The 10,534-nt window shown below is 50.3% G+C and overlaps 1 protein-coding gene across 1 annotated transcript; it reads left to right on the top strand.

Annotated features, from left to right (window-relative positions):
• The first annotated feature begins 4,058 nt into the window (after positions 1-4,058).
• Positions 4,059-7,683, top strand: LOC119627907 (pulmonary surfactant-associated protein A). Its single transcript, XM_038008992.2, has 5 exons — positions 4,059-4,073; positions 4,494-4,688; positions 4,963-5,082; positions 5,835-5,912; positions 6,384-7,683. Exons 2-5 carry the CDS (start codon positions 4,517-4,519, stop codon positions 6,758-6,760), a joined length of 747 nt encoding a protein of 248 aa, XP_037864920.2. The 5' UTR covers positions 4,059-4,073; positions 4,494-4,516; the 3' UTR covers positions 6,761-7,683.
• The last annotated feature ends 2,851 nt before the right edge of the window (positions 7,684-10,534 follow it).

The following is a 10,534-nucleotide window of genomic DNA, read 5'->3' as shown; positions in this document are numbered from 1 at the left end:
CACCTTTGATGGCTAAGCCAAACACTCATTCTGTTTAATAGTATAGCCACAGCCTGTAGCAAAACTCTTAACTTTATAAAGGAAGAAATAAGAGCCATTTCAAACTGTGAAAGAAATAAAGACACCAAGTGAAGTCTGTGGGTCTTGGCCAACGGAGTTCAGTCTTGGGGCCTTCCAGCAAAAATGCCTTTGGTTGTCTGAGGGTTTTACTCCAGTCCAATGTGGCAGCCAGACCCCTGTGAAGGGAAACAGAGCAGGAAAGAGAGAGGTGGCAGGGCCCTGGAAAAGATACAGATCTGACAGTTTCACATCTGTACTCCCCGTCACGATGAATATCCCAGACAGGGCTCCAGCTGAAATGGAAGAGCTCCCTTAACCCTCTTGCAGGACACGCAATAGGGGTGTGGCTTGCCTGTTCAGTCACCCCACTGCTCAAACCCCCAGGGGAGCATGCAGATGGGCAGGTTACAGAGGCCAGGGTGAGTGCTTTGGGCTTTGGCCCTGTGGTAGTGTCTAGGGGTGGGTGCCTGCAACCCCCCTGTTACAAGCTCTTTCAGCTTTCCCGTCCACAGACATCTTGAGCGTTAATCAGCTCAGTGGACCCTCTGCTGTATCACAAAGGCAGGGGGCCGATGTGACAGCTTTCTGTAACCTAAGCTCTCACCCCCAGCATCCCAGAAGAATCAGATCACACACAGGCTCAGAAGATGAGTGCAAGGTTTTATTGAGTGGTGAAGGCGGTTCTCAGGGAGATGGATAGGGAACTGGAAGGAGGAATGGAGTGGAAGGTGATCTTCCCCTGGAGATGGGCCTCCCAGTAGCTGGACTCTTCTCCAATCGCCCCAGTCAAACTCTCCTCAGTGTTCAGCTGTCCCTCCTTTTTTCTTTCTCTCTCTGCCACATCATTTCGCTGCTGGTCTGCTTGTCTGCTGGTCTGCTTCTGGTGCCTGGGGTTCAGGGTTTATATGAGTGCAGGACAGGGAGTGTGGGGGACCAAAAGGCAACTTTTTGCTCACAAAAACAGAAATGTCTGTTCCCATTTAGGACCATGGGTCTTCAGGCTTGAGGGTGGGGCCTTTGCTGGGAACCACACTTCTACCCAGTGTTTCCCTGTCTCCTGTCCATATCACCTTCAGTCTTACCTTGCCCACGTGGGAAAGCATCATCTTCCTGGTTTCAGTCATACTGGATGAGGCGGGAGTCCTGCCACAGGGAGTGGGATTCCAAGTGCAATGAGACTGTGGACTCTGAGGTGGCTTGGCATGGGCGCCTAAGGACTGGCTGTGTGAAGAGGATGTCCCTGCAGAGGGAGGAAGCCCAACGTGGAGGGTGAGGCCCCGAGGAGAGTGAGAAAGATACTGAAGGAGAGCGGACTGGCGGGGGCAGTGAAGCCTAAGCAGGGGGAGGAGGCTATGGACACAGCTGAGTGGCCTGGCATGGGCACTCGGAACTCAGCAGGAACTACGGCAATTCTTAGAGCTAAGAGTGACAAATTTATGTTGGGAGGAGAACCATCTTCTTAACGACATTCTTTAGATTCACTGGTGCCATGTGCTGGTAAACTGTAGCTGTTTCAACATCAAACACGCATAGTGCCCCCTGCAGCCTGCAGGTGAGTGCTTGGCACTCCCTGACGGCGGGTGGTAGGCCTCATGCACGAGTCCACGTTGCTACAAAGCAATCGATGGGCAACAGAGACAGTGTGATGAGGAATGGGATCTTTACAATAGTCCCAAAGTGTGTCCTCACAACAGAGTCACTGATTGAAACCAGAAAAAGAACGTATTTATGGTGGCGAAGCGTGACACCCACCACCTTAATTCAATGATCAACACGAACATCATCAGTCTTGGGGCAAACTAAAGTCCCATGCTGCCCAGTAGAATGGGAGGAGCGCAGCGGGTGTCTATGGTATTTCTGCCAAAGTTACAGAACCTGAATCTAATTGTGAGCCAATACATCAAAAAGAAAAAAAAAAAAAGAACAACAGCAACAAACCAAAAAATAAACAAAGTGAGGGGCATTCTACACAGTCAGTCTCCTGTGATCGTCACACTGTGTTCAGGTCATGAAGGTGAAGGGAAGACAGAGGGACTTTGTGGGTTTCAGGACACTGGAGAAGCGGGACAAAGGAATATGGCACATGACTCACAAATGGATCCTTTGCTATAAAGGACACTACTGGGGCGTTGGGTACATTTTGCATAGGGCCTGAAGACTATGTGGAGTTATTGTATCAGTGTTAATTTCTTGATTATGGTTATAATGCGAAAATGTCTTTGCGTGAGAAACACATTAAAGTATTGGGGTGTTGGGGTTTCATGTTGACAATCTACTCTCATAGGTTCAGGAAAAAATATTTGTACCATGCCTGCAAATCTGTAAATTTGATGTTTCAAGATAATAAAAACAAAAAGGAAACTGAGCCTCAAAATGTTACATAACCTGACCTCCACATGGGTAAAAAGTGACAGCTCTGGGTCAAAACTCAGGTGTGCCTTTTCCCTAAAGCCACGCCCTGCCCTGCCAACCACAAGGCCCTGCACATCCGAGTTGGCCTCTGTTACTGCTCATCACCTGCAAAACAGCCCTGCCCCCCACCACAGCCGAGTTGCTGGAGCTGCTCCCCATCTGCCCCTGCCCTGCTCTGTCCTGGCTCCCCCATCCCACACCTGGCCCAGCACTCATCTCACCTTGTAGCAGGCAGCACTGGGGCAGCAGAAAGAGTCCACGCTGCAAATTGCACTGGCCAGCTTCCCGCTCCCAGGAGTGGGGTCCATTGGCTGATCTCCTGCTGCCCGGAAGAGCTCCAGACTCCTCAAGGGTTTGAGATTCATCAAACCAATTCCAAATACACCAGGGGAGGTTTTCCTGTCTTGGTTCCCATTGTCACCACTTCCACAGTTGGAGATTCCCTCCTAATCCAGATGCTTGAACCAGGACTAGGACTTCATATATCACTGGGACACTTAGCATAATCACTATTGCAGGTTGCCAGACATCACCCAAAGATAGTTCTGCCAAAGACGGAAAGACAGAAACTGCAGATCTCGCATGACTTTCTAGGTGCTGCCCTGATTCCTCTAGCTGAACCCGCCAGAGCAGAGGGAAGCCGAACTTGAGGCATGTTTGCCTGTCATTCTGCCCATGTGCCCACCAATTCAGCTACAAGCTCCAGGCACATGGGCTAGGGGAGCTTGGGGCTCAGGGCTGAGCCAAGTCACAGGGCAGACAAGTTGGCCTGGATCAACCTGACCACGCTCAGCTGGAACAGTGACTTCTTCATTGCCTGAATCTAAACCAGGAACCCAATGGGGCTTCCTTAGTGCCTGTGTAAGGGCTCTCGGCTTTCACTGCTAAGGAGCTTGCTAGGGACAGGGTGGGTGACCTCAGCCACGGGCAGATTTCTCTTCTTACAGACCTGGAGTTCCTCTTTGGCAGGTTCTGTGCTCCCCTCAAGGGTCCTTGGAGATCCTCTAGCCTGAGTGCTCTTGGGGAAATGTGCTGTGTAAACACCATGCCCATTTCCTGCCTGAAGCACAGGTTTTGTGGTAGGGCTCTCAGGGGTGGGAGGAAGCCTGGCAGCCCCCACACCTATAAACGCTGCTGTCTACCTTGCCTTCTGACTTGGAGGCAGAGACCCAGGCAGCTGGAGGCTCTGTGTGTGGGTGAGTTTAGCCCCATCCCCTGGGTGTTCTCCAGCTTGAGGATCACAGGCAGAGAGGACCAGCCCAGCAGCCACAGGCCTGACCAAGGCCCAGGCTGGGAAGAAGAGTGACTCCCCATCCCCTACTGGGAGGTGTTTCACAGCACAGTCAGCATAGGTGACCTGCAAAGATCCTCATGTTTGTTATCTTCTTTGGCCAGATCCATCCCTACAGGGTTCGGCAGGGTCTACAGGAGGGGCAGTGAGAAAACAGACTCCAAAAAGAAAGGGGACTCCATCATGACCACCTTGAAGGGGGCCAGGCTGCAGGCCCCATTCATCTCTTTTCATTCTCAGGTTGCTGATTTCTTAGAGCCTGAAAAGAAGGTAACTGAGTATATGAGGGACAGATGGAGTGAGTCAGTGAGTGAGTGACCTCATCCTTGCTCCTAATAGACTGGGAGGGACAGGACAGCTTTTCTGCAGAGCATGGAAGATTCGGCTGAAGTCAGAGAGGTGAAGCCAGTTTCCCAGGGTAACAGTGAGGCACTGACAGAAAGGAGACTACAGTGGAGTCCAGGTCCCCGGGCTCCCCAGAGCTCCTTACTCTTCCTCCTCCTCAGCAGCCTGGAGACCCCACAACCTCCAGCCAGAGGCCTGAAGCGGGAGACCACACCAGGTGCCAGATGATGCTGGGAATTTTCCTGGGTGCTTCGGTTCTCCCCAGCACTCTGGTCTCGCCTGCCCTGCCTCTCGGGCTCTGCCCAGCTTCCTGAGTCCTGACAGAGCACAGTGGGGGAGATGTTGGCAGAGGCAGCAGATGGGCTCACGGCCATCCCTCCTGCAGGAGCAGCAGCTGGAGCCGGAGCCATGTGGCTGTGCCCTCTGGCCCTCACGCTCACCTTGATGGCAGCCTCTGGCGCTGCGTGCGAAGTGAAGGACGTTTGTGTTGGAAGCCCTGGTATCCCCGGCACTCCTGGATCCCATGGCCTGCCAGGCAGGGATGGGAGAGATGGTGTCAAAGGAGACCCTGGCCCTCCAGGTACTGTGCTGGAGACCCCACCCTCTGCAGAGGGACACAGACCCCTTTTCAGAAGGCCCGTCTGTCTAGGCCCCTAGGCTGTGGGCCATAGTGAGCTGGGTGGGACCTGGTGGGCTCCTGGGGCCCTTAGGATGGCGCATCTGGGAGAGTCTGTCCTCATAGTGCCCACGGAGTGATAACTGGGACAGCCCCAGTGATAATGAAGGTCGAGTCTCACTAGCTCCATCAGTTGTGGGTGACGGATCCCACACATCCATGTCCTGTTTCTCTGCAGGCCCCATGGGTCCGCCTGGAGATATGCCATGTGCTCCTGGGAATGATGGGCTGCCTGGAGCCCCTGGTATCCCTGGAGAGTGTGGAGAGAAGGGGGAGCCTGGCGAGAGGGGCCCTCCAGGTGAGCAGGGTGGGGCAGGTGGGCAGTGGGAAGACGGGCACAGCAACCCTGAAGTCCGTTACACAGGGCTGATGGGGATCAGACAAACCCTGCAGGTTCCCCAAGGGCATGTGGCTCAACCTAAGTAAGAGAATGTGAACTTGAGGGAGAAAGCCAAAGTGTCTGGGGAGTGTGGTCACAATTCAGGGAAGGGCAGGTATGGGAGGTCCTCTAGGCCTCGTGACCGCCGATGGGGAGACACGGAGTCAGGTGTGGGACGCAGGACAGCGCTGGGAGGTGGGGGAGGCACGTCCTGGTAGGCAGGGCTGGGGGCAGTCTGAAGGGTGAATGCGGACCAGACATCCAGGCAGATGATGTGATCAGGAGCCCACAGGCAGACGGGAATTTGCAGCTCAGAACAGTAAGCAAGGCCATCAGGGCAGCGCAGAGAGCATCATGCTTGCCCTTGGTGGAGGGTGCGGGAGAGGGACTTGCCCCACAGAGGCGGGCAGACAGAGCCACTCGAGGGACAGAGCAGGAAAGAGGACAAGGGGTGGGGTCTCAGCAGGGGCAAGGCTTCGCTAAAGAATAGGGGACCGGGGGTGTGGAGACACACTGGAGTCTTGTGGACCCTCTGAGCCTGGGGCCCGGGCGATGCCTAGCAGCAATGAAAGGGCAGAGTTCCAGGATTGCAGATGGCAAAATGCCTGCGTGGCAGCAAGTGGGGGTCTTCACTGGCCTGCCCCTCCTTCTGTGTGGGGCGCTCTCCACAGGGCTTCCAGCTCATCTAGATGAGGAGCTCCAAGCCACACTCCACGACTTCAGACATCAAATCCTGCAGACAAGGGGAGGTAAGGGGACCCCCTGGGCCTCACAGGGTAGGAGTTTCCCACAAATTCCCCTCATTCTCAGCAGCAGCTTCTAGAACATAGAGATGACAAACAGGCATGCACATGTCAGGTCTTGGGGAAAGGAATGATGCTTGCTTTTCTGATGTCTTTGAATGGCCCAGAGGAGACAGAACCCGACACACTTCACTCCGCATTTCACAGGAAAGCAAGTTCTCCACCCGTCTTGCTTTCCACTGAATCCCAGGAAATGGCACCATTTCTGACAATAAGTAATTGTTAAATAGATGAGTGAATAAATGGATGAAAGCTTAGAAGAGAATTTAGAAAACTGCAATTGGAAGAGGAAGAGAAGACACAGAGAGAGGCAGAGATGGAGAGGCTGGGGAAAGTCCGGTGGCGGAGAGCCCAGGTGAGGGAGGTGGCTTAGAGACAAAGCAGTCAGTGGCCTGACCCAGTCTCCTCTGCTCCCAGCCCTCAGTCTACAGGGGTCCATACTGGCAGTAAGAGAGAAGGTCTTCTCCACCAATGGGCAGTCTGCCACTTTTGATGCCATTCAGGAGGCATGCGCCAGAGCAGGCGGCCACATTGCTGTCCCGAGGAATCCAGAGGAAAATGAGGCCATTGCAAGCTTCGTGAAGAAGTACAACACGTATGCCTATGTGGGCCTGATTGAAGGTCCAAGCCCTGGAGACTTCCGCTACTCAGATGGGACCCCTGTAAACTACACCAACTGGTACCCAGGGGAGCCCGCGGGTCGGGGAACAGAGCAGTGTGTGGAGATGTACACAGACGGGCGGTGGAATGACAGGAACTGCCTGTACAACCGACTGACCATCTGTGAGTTCTGAGAGGCATTTATGCCACGGGACAGGGAGGATCCTGTCTGGCCTTCGGTTTCCATCCCCAGGATCCGCTTGGTCTGTGAGATGCTGGAACTCACTTTCAATAGAATTCACTTGTGGCTATTAGAGCTGAAGGCATCCTTAGCCACTTCATTCCCCTAATGGGCCCTGACTCTTCCCTGGCCAGCCTTGACATTTCCCTTGCAAACCCTCCCAGCACTGCACGCCAGGCAGCCACTCCTAGCCCTGGCCTTCGGCATGAGATGGAGCCCTCCTTATTCCCCATCTGGTCCAGTTCCTTCACTTACAGATGGCAGCAGTGAGGTCTTGGGCTAGAAGGACCCTCCGAAGTCACACAGAGTGCCTGCCTCCTGGTCCCCTCTGCTCTCCCTCTGCAGCCCACTGCGTGCCCAGTGCCATCAGGATGAGCAGTCCTGGCCAAGCATAATGACAGAGAGAGCAGACTCCAGGGAAGCCCTGACTGTGCAGAGCCAAGGCCGCAGTGGAGATTCTCTGGCACTCTGAGGTCTCCAGGGCAGGCCTGGTCAGGCTCTCCATGAGGTCAGAAGGCCAGGTGGTGTTCCAGAAGGGTGGTGGCCAGGCCAACCCATGACTGATGTGTACGACTCACTCCTTTGAGTCTTTGGATGGCAACTCAGCCCCCTGACCTGAAGACAGCCTGTCTAGACCTCTAGGGTGACCTAGAGCCACCTCCAGATGTGACCAGATTAGCTTTCAACTGATGAACAAATCTGCACCCAACTTCAGACTTCAGTGGGCATTCCCACCACCCCCCACACCCCAGGCTCTGCTTTCTCCTTTCATTAATCCATTCACCCAGATATTTCATTAAAATTATCGTGTGCCAGGTCTTAGGATGTGTCGTGGGGAGGGCTAGGTACCCAGTGACAGTTGAAGATTTTTTTTTTCCCTGAGCCTATGTCTTCATCTGTGAAATGAGAATAAGAATCTTGTTGCCATCACAGTTATTACCATCCCCCTGGCTACCAAAATTACTACCAGAACTGTTACTACACACAGAGGCTATTGACCAAGCAGCTATCATTTTCCAATCACCTTGACAAGCACTTCTAATATAGTTTATTATGTCCTATTCAATCTTCACACAATGTCACGGGACCAGTATTGTTTATTCCATTTTCTATAAGGACACTGAAGCTTGGAGGAGTTAAATGTTTTGAGTATCGTTCCAGAGAGCAAGTGGCAGAGGCTGGATCCAAACCCATCTTCCTGTACCTGAAGCTTATGCTTCCAGCCACCCCACTCCTGAGCTGAATAAAGATGATTTAAGCATAATAAATCGTGAATGTGTTCACATGAGTTTCCATAGCTTTGGTTCCAAGAAACATCACATTTCTATGTTTTTGTGAGTCAAATGAACTCTGGCTCTGAGCTCCCACTTTCCTAAAGATTGGAAAATTCAATCTCAGGATGTGCTTTGTTTGGTGGGAAGGGCGACCTGCTCTCCTCCCTGTGATGCTGCAGGGGGATGGGGAGCTACAGACACCATTCAGAAGAACACATGGGCATCATGAATCCACATGGTCCATTTGTGGGTGGGGACACCATGTCTTCTGTCCCCTACTCAGTCACCTGAATGATTTCTGCAGCCCAGCAGTGATGGTGGCACTCAGGGCTCAGTCCCAGGCCTCACTGAGCCACCCTAGTCTCAGGTCTGCATGGAATGGGACCACTGTCCCATGACCCAGGGCTACACAGGAATGTGACAATGTCTCCAATTGCTTGAGGAGGCAGCTACATATGTGTCCCACCTCCCTCTTCTCCCCCTGTAACACTTGTGAACACTCTTCCTCAGTGCATGTATTGCTGTTCTTTGGTGGAAGGAAGCTCTGGATCAACACTCAGAAAACCAATGAAAATGAAGGGAACAATTTGTCAGTCTTTCATGAGTGATAATTTTTATTCTGGTCACCATTCCACATGTGCCTAAGACCCAGCACACAAATTGTTGAGGCTTCTTCAAAATTAAGAAAAAAAACAAGTAGAAATATGTACAGATGTATCTCGACTTACGATGGGGTGACATTCCAATAAACACTTTGCAGGATGAAAATATATTAAGTGGAAAATGCATTTAATACACCTTACCTACCAAACATCATAGCTGAGCCTGGAGTAACTAAAACATGCCCAGAAAACTTATGTTAGCATGCTGTTGGGCAAAATCATCTAACACAAGGCCTATTTTATAATGAGGTGTTGACTGTCTCCTGAAATTTATGGAATGCTGGACTGAAACTGAATAAATAATTCAGTTATATATGTACTTGATGTATGGCTTCTACTGGATTTGCATTGCTTTGAAGTCATTGTAAAGTGGAAAAATTTTAAGTTGAGCAATTGCAAATCCAGGACAGTCTGCATTCCCAATTTTATAGATAAATACTTTAGGCCTCTGAAAATTGGTATCTTCTCATTTCTTTTTTTTAAATTTCCAACTTTTATTTTAAGTTCAGGGGTACATATGCAGGATGTGCAGGTTTGTTACACAGTTAAACGTGTGCCATCGTGATTACCTGCACAGATCATCTCATCACCTAGCCCAGCATCCGCTAGCTGTTCTTCCTGAGACTTTCCCTCCTCCCACTCCCCGCCTCCAACAGGCCCCAGTGTGTGTTGTTCTCCCCCATGTGTCCATGTGTTCTCATCATTCAGCTCCCACTTTTAAGTGAGAACATGAAGTATTTAGTTTTCTGTTCCTGTGTTAGTTTGCTGAGGATAATGGCTTCCAACTCCATCTATGTCCCTGCAAAAGGACATCATCTTGTTCCTTTTTATGGCTGCATGGTATTCCAGAATGCATATGTACCACATATTCTTTATCCCATCTGTCATTGATGGGCATTTAGGTTGATTCCATGGCTTTGCTATTGTGAGCAGTGCTGCAATGAACATTTGCATGCATGTGTCTTTATGGTAGAATGATTTATATTCCTTTGGGTATATACCCAGTTATGAGATTGCAGGGTCAGATGGTAGTTCTATTTTTAGCTCTTTAAGGAATTGCCACACTATTTTTCACGATGGTTCAACTAATTTACACTTTACCCAACAGTGTATAAGCATTCCCTTTTCTCTTCAATCTCACCAACACCTGTTATTTTTTTACTTTTTAATAATAGCTATTCTGACTGGTGTGAGATGGTAGCTCATTGTGGTTTTGCTTTGCATTTCTCCAATGGTCAGTGATGTTGAGCTTTTTTTATATGATTGTTGGACACATGTATGTCTTCTTTTGAGGAGTGTCTGTTCATGTCATTTGCCCACTTTCTAATGTGTTTCTTTCCTTGTAAATTTGTTTTAGTTCCTTGTAGATACTGGATACTAGACCTTTGCCAGATGTAGAGCTTGCAAAAATTTTCTCTCATTCTGTAGTTGCCTGTTTACTCTGTCGATAGTTTCTTTTGCTGTGCTCTTTAGCTGAATTAGATCCTATTTGTCAGTTTTTGCTTTTATCACAATTGCTTTTGGCGTGTTCATCATGAAATATTTCCCCGTGCCTATGTCTTGAATGGTTTTACCTAGGTTTTCTTCTAGAGTTTTTATAGTTTTGGGTTTTACATTTAAGTCTTTAACCCACCTTGAGTTGATTTTTGTATGTGGCATAAGGAAGGGGTCCAGTTTCAATTTTCTGCATATGGCTGGCCAGTTATCCCAGCACCATTTATTAATAGGAAATCCTTTCCCCATTGCTTGTTTTTATCAGGTTTGTCAAAGATCAGATAGTTGTAGGTGTGT

The sequence above is a fragment of the Chlorocebus sabaeus genome, chromosome 9, assembly GCF_047675955.1.
Source record: "Chlorocebus sabaeus isolate Y175 chromosome 9, mChlSab1.0.hap1, whole genome shotgun sequence".
Lineage (NCBI taxonomy): Eukaryota > Metazoa > Chordata > Mammalia > Primates > Cercopithecidae > Chlorocebus > Chlorocebus sabaeus.
The sequence above is the reverse complement of the archived record's forward strand: the minus strand, read 5'-3'. Positions and strand labels throughout refer to the sequence as shown.